The 16,171-nt window shown below is 39.6% G+C and overlaps 1 protein-coding gene across 1 annotated transcript; it reads left to right on the top strand.

Annotated features, from left to right (window-relative positions):
* Window positions 1-1,299: 1,299 nt before the first annotated feature.
* Window positions 1,300-15,622, top strand: rassf9 (Ras association domain family member 9). Its single transcript, XM_044124508.1, has 2 exons — window positions 1,300-1,464; window positions 14,122-15,622. The coding sequence occupies exons 1-2, from the start codon at window positions 1,418-1,420 to the stop codon at window positions 15,377-15,379; spliced, it is 1,305 nt and encodes a 434-aa protein (XP_043980443.1). The 5' UTR covers window positions 1,300-1,417; the 3' UTR covers window positions 15,380-15,622.
* Window positions 15,623-16,171: the final 549 nt, after the last annotated feature.

The following is a 16,171-nucleotide window of genomic DNA, read 5'->3' as shown; positions in this document are numbered from 1 at the left end:
TTTTCTATTTACCACCAAATTACAACACAGGGTTGCTTAAAAAAAAAAACAATGTTTAAGAGAAAGACAGTTACATGTAAGGCACTTTAACCCAATGCGTTAGGGTTAATTTTTCATTAATTTCTGTAAAATCAAGTGAAAATTCAAACCAGTACAAGAGAAAAATCCAATCTAAACCCTTTAATTTATATCATTTTACAATTTTGCTTTATGTTATACATTTTGATTCAGGTATAAAATTATTCAAAACAATCTGATCCATTTGATTCTAAAGCAGTTAGTTAAAAAAAAATTGTCATTCATCTCTGAAAACGATTAAAGAAACAGAAACATGGTGTATGGTAACTTGTTGAAACAAAAATACATATTCAGTATTTGGACTACAAATAAGCCAAAATGAGATAAAGCAAAATGTCTGGGGCTGTTTCTGGGTTTTACATGTTTGGGTCTAACAGCTGATGACAAGTGGAGCTCATCAAGTTGAAAATACATTTCTCAATTGCACTGTTTCCAATTATATAAAAATCGCAACTAAAATCACAAATTAATAAGTTTGTTCACTCTATAAATCATAAAAAAATACATCAGGCCTTCATCCTCCTACCTCCTGATGTCTTCTTCCTCTTTTCCGCCGGTAGTAACATCCGGTTGTTGATCACAGATTCCTGTGACTCCAGTTTTGCGAAATCCACTCATTTCGATGCAGCTTAAAAACTACTGCATCCTAGTGGGATCATTTTAGAAAGAAAAAAACGTGGGTTTTTGCAAAATTAGCATGTTTATATTAAATGGGTGTATTTTCTTAAATACAGTTTGCTCAATTATGGTCAATGGAAACAGCTAGAGACCCAACATACTTACTGCTCCACTTAGTATATATATTTATTTATTAGAAATGTCTTTGGGTTTATTATTTAAAATGTAATGGACACGGAGACGGAAGAGAAGCAGTTCATTCGTGTGTTGTTTACGTGACACCGTACTGTATGTAGCCTGTCCTGTGTCTTGGCCAGATCTTTAAGCTGAACTGGTTTAGCTTAAAAATGTTCAATAAAAATGATGTTAAAGAAACAAACCACAACTACTACAACAAAAAGGATGTTTTCCTACTGGAGTGTAAGAGTGGCATATCTGGTTCAGCGCCTCCACCTGCGGCAGCTCCCACAGGTGGAAGGGGGCAGAGTTAGATCAGAGTTTCTCAGGAAACACCTCCCTCGAATGGGGGCGGACAGAGTTGCAGCCGGGACGCTCCTGCAAACTTTTTTTTTTTTTTTTTTTTTCCTCCTCATCTGAAACATTCCAGCACAGCGTAGTCAGTGAGCGTCCTGCCATGCTGCTGGGACTGTAGCGCGTTTTCGGATCGCCGGGACTGTCTTGGCTGGCCGCGTCCCCGACTGTTCACTCGCGTTCCAGAGTCATGGCTCCGTTTGGAAAGAACTTCCTGAAAGCTCGACTGAAGAACAGGTAACTTGATGAGATGGTCGGAGGGGTTACTTGAAACCGGCCAAGTGCGTCTTCTTCTGTGCAGAGAGAAGGCGCTCCTGTGCGCGGAGCCGGATTACGCAGCGCGCGGTGCGCGTCGGATTTGTGCAGCTTCAGGAACAAAGCGGGTTAATCTGCTGTTCATGTGTACCTTAGGAAGCAATATAACAGAGTGAAACAGATGTATTTAATCCCGTTTATGACACATTGCAAACCTCTGAGGATTAGACTGTAATGTTGACTCCAACCCGCAGATTTTGACTGTAAATCCTGAGGTGTGTGTGGAAATTTTTTATTGGAAATAGCAGGAGAAAAGCAGGAGTTCTGACACATTTGGAGAGGTAATGGGATGAGGGATGGTTTAGTTTTGCTGATTTTGTTGTCACCGCAGGATTAATGCGTGAACTTTAGTGGTGGCTCTCATTCCTCAGAAATTATAGTTCATGATCTTACCTTTGACCTTCTCCCGCTCTGTAACCTTTTCTGTCAAAACTGTATATAGAAAATATGTTTAAGCTTCTGCAGTGCAGCATGAAACATTCTTTTTTTTAAATTCAATTTTCTGTAGCAGTTTGGAAAACACCCATCTTAAGCTTTTGATCCATCTCTCTCCTGGCGGAGGGCCAGTCGTGTGTCTTGAAGTTGCAAATAGAAGGTTTGCTCAGTGGTAACTTCTGTGTGGTCGGATAAGGTCAAAAGTAAGGTCAGTTTTTCTTGCGCTGTATTTTAATGTTCAGCAGTGGTTAAATTCTAACATTTCGTAATTATCTTGGAAAAATGCTGATCGGAACTTTACGGAAGACGTTGCTTCAGTCAGTTCTTCGTTTTTACAGTGTTGCGCAGAGAACTGCGAGGCTGATATGTTGCATCATTTTGAGAAAAGTTCCTGTCTTGGATCAAGAATTCAAGTTTGTATCCAGCAGTACTTAGCAGTAGTTAGCTTAGCCACAGTAGAACTTCTAATATCAGACTCGCTTAGCAATCTGAGCTACTAATACTGATGTAGCAGTTGGATTAATCAATACCAATTTTGCTTAGGCTAATGTTAGCTTAAGTGAACAAACTTTTTCTGTAGTGTAAACTAGAGTCGCTAACACAATCCATAAACAACGACATTATCATACAGCACATTTCCTCGTCTATTATATGTTAATCTGTGAATATCAGTGATGTTTGATTAGGTTAAGTTTGGCTGACCTTTTTTTATCCACCACTGAGGTTTGGCTCATTCACAAAGTACTGTTAGTATTTATTTTACCTTTGGGATCAAAGTACTTTTGAATTTGAAATATCTGCAGACTCCACACACCCTGGACACAAACTGTTTGAGGTTGGTGCTATTTGCAAAAACCAACCTCCACAAGCGCACAAACTTGTCAAATAATGCTGATTCTGACTCCAATTCAAGTGAGGCCTTCTCAAGTCTCTTTTTAACCCAACGTCCCAAAAGTGTTTAGGCTAAAGAAAATAATGCAGCAGTTTATTTTGTTTGTGGGTCGTCATTCAAACTCTTCTAGAATCTGCTCTGATAAGACAGATTCTAAGAGAGGGGGTGTGAATTTCCATTAGCTCTACTTATCAGAAACTTTAATCACCACCATAGTCAGCAAAGATATAAAGCGGGCTATTATGTTTAATTGCCGCTAAACGCTTTGACAGTGGCACCATCACTAGACTGGATTTGTTTTCATATATCTTCAAGCTCTCCGCAGCCTTTGATAACTTCAGACAGTCAAACTAAAGTCGTCTCTGGTCGCGTCTTACGTTGGTGTGTCTGCCGCTCGGTGTGCGAGTGTGTGTGCTTTGCTCGGTAATTACAATTGTAGCACCTATAATTATGTGAAGCGTGTAGATCTGCAGATATGTCAGACGTTTGATTACAGAGACCGGCTCAAACTCGCACCGAGATGCTGAGCCGAGCCGTGAAACATTAAAACTTGTCAGAGGATGAAATGCGTTGGCTTAGATTCTCTCAGTCTCTTTGTAGCTGACAGGAGAGTCTTTGGCGTTTTGCAGAGAGTGTACTCTGAAGCGTTTGCCATCCAACATAAAAATAAGGCAACTTAATGTCTTCAATCAATCAGTTCTCAGTAGTTGATTTCCTTTGAAGTGTTGAGCTACTTGTTTAACAATCCTGCTTATCGGTTCCAGAGATTTGGATACGCTCCGCATTTGGCTTTAGAAAGTATCCAAAATGGTGTCGCGGCAGAAGAGATCTATAATATGGTTCCATTTTACCCCCCAAAAGGACTAAATTAGGGCCTGTTGCAACATGTTCAGAACGTTGATAAAAAAGAACATCCTCAAACAGTTTCGTACCAATGTAAAGCGTTTAATACGTACCAGATATCGTCAAACTCCTCTACATCCTGGTTATTGTCATGTTAGCACCATGAATAATCTTCGTCTCATATTAACATTTCCAGTCATATTGAGTAAATTAAAATATGTTTTCCGATGAGGCTGGTTTGCCAAGATATTAAACATACTTTCATTAGACCCAAAGGCTGATCTTGCCGGCCAGTGAGAAATGTGTCTAAAAGCAGCTGGTGGTGCTGTTCAGAACACCGCTGTGCCCAAGGCCAATTAGCTGCCAAAACAGCTCAGTATTTACAAACCAGCTCACAGAAGCTAACAAATAAAAAGACGCTATTTGCACTGGGTGAATCAGGGGAAGCAATTTATCTTTCATCCAAGGAGAACCTAATTTGGTGTTTCAGAGATGAGGAGGGGAGCAATCAGATTGGGTGGAGGGAGGAGAGGGTTTGTGTTGTGTCTCTGCTCAGAGATGCCTATCACAGTGGGAGTCATCTCAGAGATGGACACATCCAGATAGAGTCACGGTGTTATTTCCTCCTCCATCCCTCATCCTTCGCTCAGATAAGGACGACAGGAAGCCCCTTCTGACCAGAAGTTGGTTGTTCCTGTCCTGCTTTTCTGGGTTTTCTTTTCTTTTGTCTAATATTCATAGAAAACATCAACACATAAATTAAAAAAAAAAACAAAAAAAAACTGGGCAGACGTTTACATAATCTCATCCTTGGCAAGTCGTGTAATTGTAGACTTTTACTGTGTTCATGACGTTTTGGTTTTTCCTTGTATTCCCCAGGGGTTTGTTCAAAGGGAAATAATTAGAAACAGGGAATAAAAAAAGGAATATTTGAAAGTGACAAATTATTTTGAAACTGGGGGAAAAAGGTTTTGAAACTGAAAAGAATATTCAAAACTACTTTTCAGATTCAAAGTCTTTTTTTGTTCGTTTGAACAAACTTTTTGGCCCCAATTTAGCTCCATAGGGGAGTCATTATAAAACAAGTCCAGTAAAGTTTAACACAGTGAAGCTTGGTTTGACAGTTTTGTCCTTTTTTTTTCTACTTTCTCTCACTCCCAAGACATCCAGTGTATATAAGCAATTAAATAAATATTTGCTTTAATGTCCAAAAAAAAGTTAGCATCTAACTTTTAATTTTAAGCAAAAGAAGTGATTTTGGTGCAAGCCACTTCAGATAGTTAAATGTTTTTTTTATGAATTTACGGTTGTAAGTTGCACGATAATCAAATGGTGGATGAAGAATATTTAAAATCATTTGAAATCTCAAACGTTTAGGAAAAGCTCGGTTCTTGGTTGGATGTGAACCTTTGACTTGATCTATTTCTTTAATGGCATCCATATTTGTTTTGGGTGGAACTTTATTAAATGTTCTTGTAATATACTTTTCATTTAACTGGATTAAGAAAAGATGGCCAAAGCTAATTTGATTGGTGCAGGAAAGGCCAATGAGAGTTATGGTTTGGTTGTGTGTTAACGTTCACTCAAGATTAATTTTCATAATGTTACTTAGCATCATCAGACATCTGGCAACATTCTACAAGCAAAAACATTTTACTGAAGTAGAGGGATTTTTTAGGTAGTTTTAATGACTAAGTTTAAGCTAATGGTCCGATTTTCAAATATTCAAACAGCAAGAGGATAACTGTAATTCTTTTATTAAATCCAGAAAATCTATCTAGAATGACTGTTTACAAACCTTCTGTTTCCCCCGACTTCTTCTTCTCTGATGTAATGACATTGACATTTGTAGGTTTGAACAAAATGGCTCCTATTACACATTGACATTTGTAACAAACATTCACGTCCAGCTCAGAAGGAAATTCAATATCTTTATCGATCTTTCAGCTTTCCGTCCAGCGCCATAATGAGCTGTTTGACCTAAAACATACATTACTGCTGACTTTTCATGTTAATCTATACTTTTGGCTGTCACTGGAGATAAAGACGCCCTGAAAGGCTGTGAAGATGTAGAGTTGAGGTAAATAGATGTTCAGTTTTTGTGCTTCTATACACAAATCAGCAAAATAGTTGAGAAAAGTGCTGACTGAAAATTCAAAAGAACATCATTGCATTTTAATCCAAAACAGTACATCGACAAAATACACATTTTTAATTCTAAAGCAATTTTTGCTTGTAATCTTGGATAAGTAGACATTTAAACTCCACAACAAAGATATGTATAGTTTTTAACTTGTTATTTAGGTCCTTCAGCTATCAGATTGGTGCAAAGAGCTATTCTACCCATTCAGCTTTCAAGTGTTTCAGGAACATCTGGTCACTCATGGATTTTTGTATTTAACCTATGATTTTGTCTACATTAGATAGATTTCGTTACCAAGTTGCCAGGTTACCTTCAGATTTTCCCGTCACTGTTTAAAAACTAGCCAAAGACGGAAATATCGCGACCCCCGGATCCACCACTTCTCTCCCGGCCTCTCGTCGGCCTCTCCATGCTGGAGGTGTGAACTTTGAAATCATTTTCTCAAGTTTTGTGCACCGACCCGAAAGTGGATGGGAAAGTTTGCTACGTCAGAACCTATTCCGCAATTGTGTTTCCGTCTCCCAAAACCCTCCTCATGTGAGCTTAGAAACCTTTTTGCAAAATTGTTTTTTTTTTTCTGTTTAGAGTGCCGTTTCCATAAACCTTAACTAATGCAATACAGCAAAAGGTGTAGAAAAAAAACCTTGATGAAAACATGGCTGGTGTGGTGACTGGAGGACCCAAAAGCCGGCAAGGCCGGAGTCAGAGTTTATGCAATAAACAGCAACAAAAACATAGTCCAAAGTCCAAATTCCAGATCATAAATTGTAGGGACGTTGATAAGGTGTAATCCAGAGAGACTAAAAGAACCAGTGAGAAATATAAGATGGGTAAATAGATCCACCATACAGAACTCTATCAGAAATATCCATCAGGTCAGAGAGGGACTGGTGAACGCAGCTTGTCATACCAACCAAATGATGTTCAATTTTTATTTAAATGTCATCAAATATAGCTTTTATCAAGTGTGACTTTGATAATATTTCTTGCTCTTTAAAATGCACTAATGACACAGGAGAGTCATTGCCACTGTGGCATTACCTCACATTTTCTAACCTTTGTTGACGTGCAGAGACGGTGAAAGCTTGTGAGTTCTGTCATTTGCTGTGGCCTGTTAAAACCACCTGCACGCAGCCCTCTGTGAAAACTTGCGTCTGGCAAATTGCTGACACAACAGGGAATTAGAGTTGTTATTACGAGTGTTACGACTGACGGGACCATGCCACTGCAGTCTAGCTGTAAGGCAATCCTTCCACACTGAACCCCGCGTCCTGAATTCCTATAATTAAGAAGAGGTTTCCTCCCACATGTCTGATGTCTACCGGTGCATCAGAGCTTCCAAGTTCAACCCGAGGTCAGATCGGTCTGCTCGGGTTTCTTGAATGCACTCAAGTGTGAAGCCTTGAGCTCCAACCAGTCCTGTGCCATTAGCTACTCGCCATCTGTCCTCACTATGACGAGCTGTAGTTGGATGGGGACACGTCTCGCAACCTGCTGTCTAGTTCCGCATGCCATGCATTTGCTTCGAGTTTGTGTCAACATCCCTGACATAATTATCTTTTATCAAGTAAAGGTGTTTGACCTATGAAGGCACCCTCATTTTCTGAATCCAGATCAGCATCCGAAGTGGCACAAAAAGTGTCAGCCCTTATCATAGTTTTATTTGTGACGCAATCAGCCCACTGATGCATGCTCTGGTTGCGTGTGTTCTGGCATTCCTGACGACTGACTACAATCTCATCAAAATGTTTGTTCTCATGCAACATTTTCTTCAAGAATGACATTGGTCATTTCACATTGATACATCTTTGAAGTCTTACAGTGCATCCACACCACTTCTGTTTAGTCCACTTTGATCAAACTCTAGTTCGTCTGCTTAGGAGGTCCGGTTCGTTTGTGGACGTGTGAATGCGTAATCGAACTCTGGTCTACCTACAAACCTAGATCTCGGTTTGGTTGAAGTGAACTCTGCTGTGTTTCGAATGCATATCGTAAATGTCAAGTGGACTGGAGACCGCTCCAAAAGCAAGAAGCGGACATTCTGGCAATGCTGGGCATTCTGGGTAAATACAACCAAAAACAAACATGCAAGGCTAGCGCTAGCACAAGAAATGTCTTGTCATCTTTTGCCAAAGACAAAAGAGAAATCCTATATCCACTATAATATGACACCACTCCATTTCTGTATCCATTTTGTGACAAAAGAAGTTGCGCTCAGTGTCTTCAGAGATTTTTGTGTAGTTTCCTTCAGTGGTTTGTGTTGTGCTGAAAGTGCAATAAATGTTTCAATGTGGTCCCGAGTCAAATCAAATTGATCCTTAAAGTGCCGGTTTACTTTTATCTTATGTATGCATGACACATTTTTTTATATTTTAAAGTATGACTTCTGCATACATTGTCCAGCAATGACAAAAAAAAACTTTTTTTTTTTTTTCAAAAAGAGGCTTATGACAAACTCTTCAGTGTTTACATAAAATGGAACTATATTTTGAAATAAATATTGTAGATTTTCAGTATTTTCACCTATTAACTCTGTCAGCCAAAGCCTAAAGTAATTATATAAACCACACATCTCAATAATAAGCCCTGGCAGGAAAAAGTGAAACTTAATTTAACTGTAATTTAACTAGTCTGTTAAAACCACATGCCAAACAAACATTCCTTGTTTGGAATGTGGGGACTTTCAGAACATCCAAACGCATATTACTTCTCTCTTAAATAGTTGGTCCTAAGGAAATGTAGAAGCCAATGCAGCTTATTTTAAATAAGTCGCTTATTTAAAATAAGCTGTGATTTGAAAACCTGACTCTACAGATTGCATTTAAATTAACTTCTCTCACCTTGTCAAGCAACTAGCATGAAATTCCACAGGACAGCCACAACAACAAGCATTAGAAGTGGAATTTAACCTGGGTTATGTAAAAAGGCCCTTGGTCTTTTTATATGATCACAAGACATCCTAAGTCCACAAGTTGTTGAAAAACCGCTTTAGCTTTAATGACTCAGACAGGAAGCTAAAACCTAGCTGAACTAACGTGAAGCTAGCAGCTAGATATAGGTAACAGCTAGCTGAAAATAACAGGAAGCTGAAGCTAAGAGCTTGCGCTTCAGTCAGATGTAGCTAACAGGAAGCTAACAGCAAGCTAGAGCTAAGAGGAAGCTAGTAGCAAGCTACAAGTGATCAGGAAGCGAACAGCTAAATAAAACTTGCAGCCAGCTGAGCCAAAGTTGAAGAAAGCAGCTAGATAAAGGTAACAGAAAAAGCTAAAAGAAAGCTAACAGCAAGCTGAAGCACTCAGAGTACATAAGTTTGTTTCTCCTGTTTCTGTTTTCAGCATCTTTAGTGTAAAAATGTTCCTTTCCATAACTTTTTCATGTTGTACTGATATAATCTCTAATTGTTCTAACAAGGTTATGGTATTAGTTTGACAGAATGATAAAAAAAATCAGGCAGTTTTTAAACTGATATTTCTCGAAATCCAGGTGCATCAAAAGGCTGGTAGGCGGCTAGCTCACATTGTGTGAGGTTTGATGAAGTGTGTTAGTTGTAGTCTTTTACACATTAAACAGAAACAAATTCCTATTGTGGACCAAAAAGCAACATATTGGTCTCTGGTCTCTGAATGGCTGCGTTCTATACAGACTAAAACCACTGTGACGAGAGCTGCCACTTACTCATATTTCCCAAGTTGGAGCTGAGCTGAAAACATGTTGGCGGTGACCGATATGGAACCCATTCTTCCCCTTCCTCCCTCTGAGGTCAAACTGCAGCGGCAGGAAGTTGCCTGAGGGTCAGTGATTGTGGCCCTGGACAAACACAGGTGTTTCCCTGCTCTGCTGTCCCCTCTTCCTGTACAGCTGAGGCCTTGGCTCGCCCGCTCCAAAGTACACAATTGTCTGTACAGTGTATTTATTTCACTGTTAATGACTGTCTGGTTGCTCTGGTGCAACACATTTGTCACATATTTACGCCTTGGTTTATTTCTGAAAGTCTGGTAGAGCTGCTTTGTTCGTTCACTTCACTTCCATATCCTTATAAAAAAATGACTAATTCCTTTGTGGTTTTCTTTTTTGAATTTTAAACTTATATTTTGTACTTCAAGAAGCACAAACATATGCTAGATGGTCTATTAAGGCCATTGTAAAAAAAAAAAAAAAAAGGGTGAATTTCTCAGAAATTTTCTAGAAAAAAACTTGTTAATTTCTCGGTCTGAAACGTCAAAAATTTGCTACAAAAAAATCGGAGATTTTGAGAGTAATCTCAGAAATATTCCAGAAAAACAAGAACATTTCTGATCTTTAAAAGGGTTTGTTCTTTTTTTCTAGAAAATTCCTGAGAATAATCTCAAAAGTGTTATTTTATTTTTTAAATCGACTCCTCCTTTGTTTTCCAGCATAGCCCTAATACTCTGTCGCCATATGACTAATGGCAGACCTGCTGTGTTAGATTAGGTGTGGCTGTTTGCTTCTACCCGCTGCTTCCTTCATTTTACAGCAGTAGCATTAGTGGGGAATACAAACAGTGGGTGCATTTGTCACGCGAGATGTGTAGAAATGCCAGAGGCGGGTCAAGTTTGTGTTCCCTCAGGTATTTTCTTCTCCCCGATTTCCTGCGAAGGTTTGTGTAACCATTAACTAGGCTTTAATGCGCAATGTGCCACATTCCAGAGACTTGATTCAGTTGTAGTTTACACAGCACTGGTTATGTTTTTATGTTATGCTGCAACCAAAACACTGTGGTATAAAATTTAAAGCCTGCTAAATGGGAGATAACTTGCAGGCTCCATTCTGAAAGGACTATTTTATCTCTGTTGAGTTACGACACAATGGATATCTGTATCATCTTTATTTTCTCCTGCTGTTCAGTGGGTAGCAAAAGTTGAGACGAAGCAGATACTATCCATCATCAGATTATTCATAACTATGGCGGCCAACAGGTGCAAACACACAACAAGCTTCAAAATGTGATGCTGATGGAAACTCCAAAACACGAAAAGCAAATGCAACAGCAGACTGCTGCAATAACAGGAAAAAGAAGCAAAAGGAAAAATGCAGAAGCGACAGCAAGTGTAAAACATTGCAAACTCGCTCTGCGAAACGGAAGTGCTCCAGACCACTAGAGGGAGACGATCACCAAATCACATGGGATCAGACCCGTCGTGATTTATACGGGATGTTCAGAAGAAAGAAAACCGCTCTACACTTCTTTGGCAAACTCTTTCGCAGTATTGTAGAAGAGCAGCATATTTAGGAACGTAAATATGCTGCTACTCTAGACAGCCCCTAGAGGTCTGGAGGACTTCCATTTGTGGAGTGACTTTGCAGCATTTTATACTTCCTGTTTTTGCTATTTGCTAAAAAAAATTTCTTACTTTTACTTTTTCTAACTTACTTCCATTTCTCGTGGTTGGAGCATTTATCTGTTGCATTTGTTTTGTTGTTTGTAGGGTTTTTCGCTTCTGTTTTCACATCAGCTCTTTATGGAAGGACTTTTGTGATGTGCAAAAGTCAGGAGACATTCCCCACAAACTAGCAGTGTACTTTTAGTGAAAGCAGATTCTACAAGGTGTTGACACTGGGGGTGAATACAAAATGTGTTTCTCACTGTTCAAATCAAAAATCGGCTGAGATTTGCGTATGGAAAGTGGAGAGTGCCAAATTACAATAAAATAAATAATTCTCAAAATGCGGATGGAATGTGTGAAGTGGACTTTTTTAATTAATCCTCGATGTGCTGCAGCACAAGAGCATGAAATAATTTAACTCGTGAAATAATTATATCCAGATTTTAAAATGAAATGACAAATATTTCATTGAACCACTTATGATTTTACATTTAATCAGTTATTTCTGTATTTATTGCATCATTTATTTTTAATACGTTAATGACACAGTTAAGTAATTATTTCTTAAGTTATTTATTTATTGTAATTTGGCACTTTTCACTCTCCATACTTGTGCTAGTAAAGACACAAAATAAAATAAAAAAGGTCAAGAGGTTTGAAAATACAAAACCTTGGAAATTATGTAATATTCCAATATATGGTATTTAGTGTTTGCAATGAAAAGGTATCTATCATTTGATAGTCAAGCTGAACCCTCTTCAGTTTCCTTTACTTTTTTTTGTACTTTACTATTTTTCATTTTAAAAGCAAAACAAATGCGGTCATAGGGTAAAATATTTAAAAGTAAACACCAAACCCAGCAGATGATAAGTTGATGTCATTCAGTTTTACTCGTTGAAACAAAGTGTGTGAACCTTTTCCAAGTGAAAGTTAACATTAGACAGCACATTAATTTCATTTACTGATTCCAACAGGCTCTCGAATTGACATCAAACAAAATCAAAGGTTGCCAAAGTATAACAATATTTCTTCAAACCACTAAATTAGCCGTAGGTTCAGGGCCACAGTTGGAGTTCATGTTTTTGTCGTTATGCAAATGATCTTTCTGTGGTTAGGTTGGGACTGTAGCTGTAGGAGAATTATGAGTCATTTCGCTTTTGTTTTCAGAGGCCTTTGCTCAAATTGAAATAGGAACTTGGCAGACAATAACAGACTTCCAATAAATCACATCATCTTCAAAAAAAAATTATAGAAAATACAAACCTGTCATCTTCAGAACAGACTGATAACTTCATGCGTTCCTCTTTATCTTCAAATCAGATTGAAATGTTTGGCTACGTTATCTACTCTGGCTGCCTGCGTGCCCTTTAATGAGTGGATATTAGGGCCGGCATATTACCGGTGCTCCATTAGGCTGGTGAAAGATGGACATCATCAGCCCATCACTGGTCAATTTTTGAACAAGTTTTATGATGCAGACAAAACCCTAATGAGGGCCTTGGGATTAAATAGCTCAGAACCAAATGATCATCTCTGATGACTAAGATGATGAGTAACAGCCTAATAGAATCAAGCAGGGAAGCACAAAATGACTGAATCCAGTTTTATGCCCACTGGCCTAATGGAAAAGCATCAATGTAGCATTGAGTCATGAAAAGAGGTGGAATGGTGTTATATTTAAATTTCATTCAAGGCTATATTGTTGTAATCTCTGCTTTAAGAGGCTCTATCGAGCATTTTTATTTAGCAAACGGTTGTCATGGTCTCCAATGTGGTCTTGCTGTCAAATGTTGCCTCGTTCTATAAACTGTGTATGTAATGATGCATCCAGTTTTCAACAAGAACACAAAATAGTGCTTAAGAACATTTGGGGAAAATTAAAGTCATGTTTATATTGAATTTTCCTCTGTCCATTGCGTTGGATAGTAGTGGAGGCTCCAGCAGTCAGTAGCTGTGTTTCCTCTCACCATATAACTGCACAATTTGACATTTCAAAAATAAATGTGCTTAATGGAAACATGCTAATCTAAAAAAAGAAACCTCTCAATTTTCATGAAAAGTTTTGGCGTTAGGATGAGATGGTTTATTTTGGAAAACTCCAATCACACAAGTGATGATGGCGTGGCATGTTTTTTATTGACATTGTGATTTTAATTGTGTTCTTTTATTAAATGCAAACATCGGAATGGCAAAATTCTGTTTTTTGGGGGGTTCAGTGGGATATTGACAAAGTTGGAAGTTTTGAAGTGGAAAGACAGTTACAGGGTGGACATTGAACAGGTCACCAGTTCATCACCGGACAACAGAAATTCATGCATAAAGAACAATAGCTATGTTTTCATCCATGGTTTTTAGTGTTGCATTAGAGAAGGTGGATGAAAATGGCAAAGTTTGAAATAGCTTCCTTAATTTTGCCGACTCCAACGTCTCTCTGCCTGGCTTTCTAACCAAACCGCCACACAAAGATTTAGAGCGGTGCGGCAAAAACAAAGGAGGTGGATTAGCAGAACTTGCTAGCAACTGATGGTGTCATCCAGGACATGTTACTGAGGAATGTTGTCTCCGGTGTCCACAAAACTGAGCTGTTAGCTTGTCTTGTCTTGAGACCATCATTCAGTCAGAGTTCTCATTTCAGGGTCCTGGAGGGAGATTTTATTAAAACCGCAATTTCAAAAAGATTAAACTTACATAAACAATTATGAAAGGGCTTCAAATTGCATTACGAATGCAATTTTATAGTGAACTCTGATATTTACGTAAATGTCACAGAGAATTAGACATCAAAGTCTGCTGTCAAAACTACAATGACAAAAGGACTTAGCAAAAACTACAGTAGGTGAAAGTGGATGCAAAGAACTTCCAAACATGTCGTTCCAAAGCCACAATTGTGAACATTGTTTTCCTTTCTCTCTTCCACCCAGGACGAAACATTCTGATCCTGTTGTTGGGAAGGAGATTCAAGTTACTGTCTACAATGAGGAGAAAGTCGTCTGCGGAGTCACAAAGCACACAACATGCACAGATATGATTCAGGCGTTACTGGAGGACCACAAGTCTCTTCCGGAGAGCAAAAGGCTTCTGGATGGGGAGCCCAAAGACTTCTGCCTTGTGGAGCGCTGGAGAGGGTTCGAACGGGCCTTGCCACCTCTCACCAGAATCCTGAGACTTTGGTACGCTTGGGGCGATGAGAAACCCTTCATCCAGTTCGTTTTGGTGAAAACAAGCGATTTCGTTCCGCAGACTTCGAAGAAGGGTGCAAAGTCCAAGGGAGCCAGGCCGAAGCGATGGGAGTTCGGTCAGGCTCAGCACGCCCAGCCTCTGCCGGCAGACAAGCAAAAGCGCATGGTGAGGAAGGCTTTCCGGAAGCTCGAGCAACTTCACAACGAAAACAGGAACTCCCCGGGCACCGAGGAGGTGGAACGGATGGTGCAGCTCATCCTCCACCAGGACCACACCATCAGAGAGCAGATCCAGCGCATGAGGGAGGTAGACTCGGAGCTCGAGTGTTTCCAGAACCGACCGCGAGACGACTCAGAGAGTCTCTCGGACCAGGCCTGTGGCTTGAGTTTGGCAGCAAACAGCGAGGAGCAGCTGGAGAAGTACTTTTACGCCTGCGACGGCATCGAGCAGCTGGAAACGCAGGTCCAGCAGCACAAGGACTTCATCCTCCAGCTGTCCCGGGAGATCGATGCCGAGTTGAAGAAGCTCGGCCTCCCTCCTGTTCCAGAAGAGGAAGGCGAGCAGGAAGGGGCGGCCGCCGCTACGTCCCTTTCTGAAACCGATGAATCCTTCTACAAAGCAGAAGTCGAGAGACTACAGGATGAACTGAAGCGCAGCCTCTTCAGCGGAGTGGCTCTGCAGAACCAAGTTGCAGAAATGGACAAGCAGCTCATGTATGTGGACGGTTCTCTGATGGCCAAGGACCAGGAATGTTGGCAGCTAGCTACCCAGCTAAACTCCCTACAAATCATGGACAGCATGGAGGAAACGAAGCCCAGCCTCGTCCTCCTCAAACAAGAGCCTCAGAACAGCCTGACTCGGACAATAAAATTCAATCCCAGCCCGTCACCGGCGGACGCCACCGACACAGACTCTGACACGGGGATTAGCTCCACCCACAGCCAGGACTCGCTGTCGCCGTGTCTCGACTTCCCTCCCCTGCTTGATACAGATGTTTAGAGACGCTACGTAACACACTAGTCGCAGGTTTTGCTTCTCACATGTCATCTGTACGGTTGAACCTTCAAGCTATGTACATTTACTTTAAGCAAAAAAAAAAAAACTGGCTTCTTGCTTTTCTAGAGAAATATATTTATTGTTTGTTTTTTTTTTTGCTGTACATACACTGGATATAAAAATCTCTAAACTTTCCTGTTTCAATGTCAGTTTTTTTGTGAAATAAATCACTTTTTGCAGCTTCAATGTGATGTTCTGTAATATTTAACAAAGTAAATTAGTAAAAACGTCCAAATTGTAAACATACAGTAAAAAGGGATTTTTAGGTTTTCTTTACCAAAAGAAAGAAAAGCAAATTTTTCCATCTGTATGGTGCTGGAAGTTGTTGGGTATTTGTGGTTCCAGTTACTATAACATTAAAAAAGAAAGCAAAAAGTAGATTTTTAAGATGCAACACTTTCCGTTTTCTAATCCAGAGTCACATGTGAAGTTGTGGCATGTTGGTGGCATTGGTCTATTGTGCTGCAAAGCCATGTTGGAGCTTCTTTATGATTTTTCTCCCTTACATATCTGTTTGTTTTCCAGCTGACTTGCACAGATACGCAGCATAAAAGCTGGACAAACATTTGAATTGATTCATCAAAGTCTCATCAGACAATCATGGCGTCTTAACAAAGGTGCTACTTTTATATCCACTGATTATGATTATGACTTTTTAATCTTCTTCAAACACACAAACACTTCAGGTGTAAAAAGGTAAATAATTCATGCAAGACAGAACTCGCTGCAGGCAAG

Source organism: Gambusia affinis, linkage group LG08 (genome assembly GCF_019740435.1).
Source record: "Gambusia affinis linkage group LG08, SWU_Gaff_1.0, whole genome shotgun sequence".
Taxonomy (NCBI): domain Eukaryota; kingdom Metazoa; phylum Chordata; class Actinopteri; order Cyprinodontiformes; family Poeciliidae; genus Gambusia; species Gambusia affinis.
The sequence above is the reverse complement of the archived record's forward strand: the minus strand, read 5'-3'. Positions and strand labels throughout refer to the sequence as shown.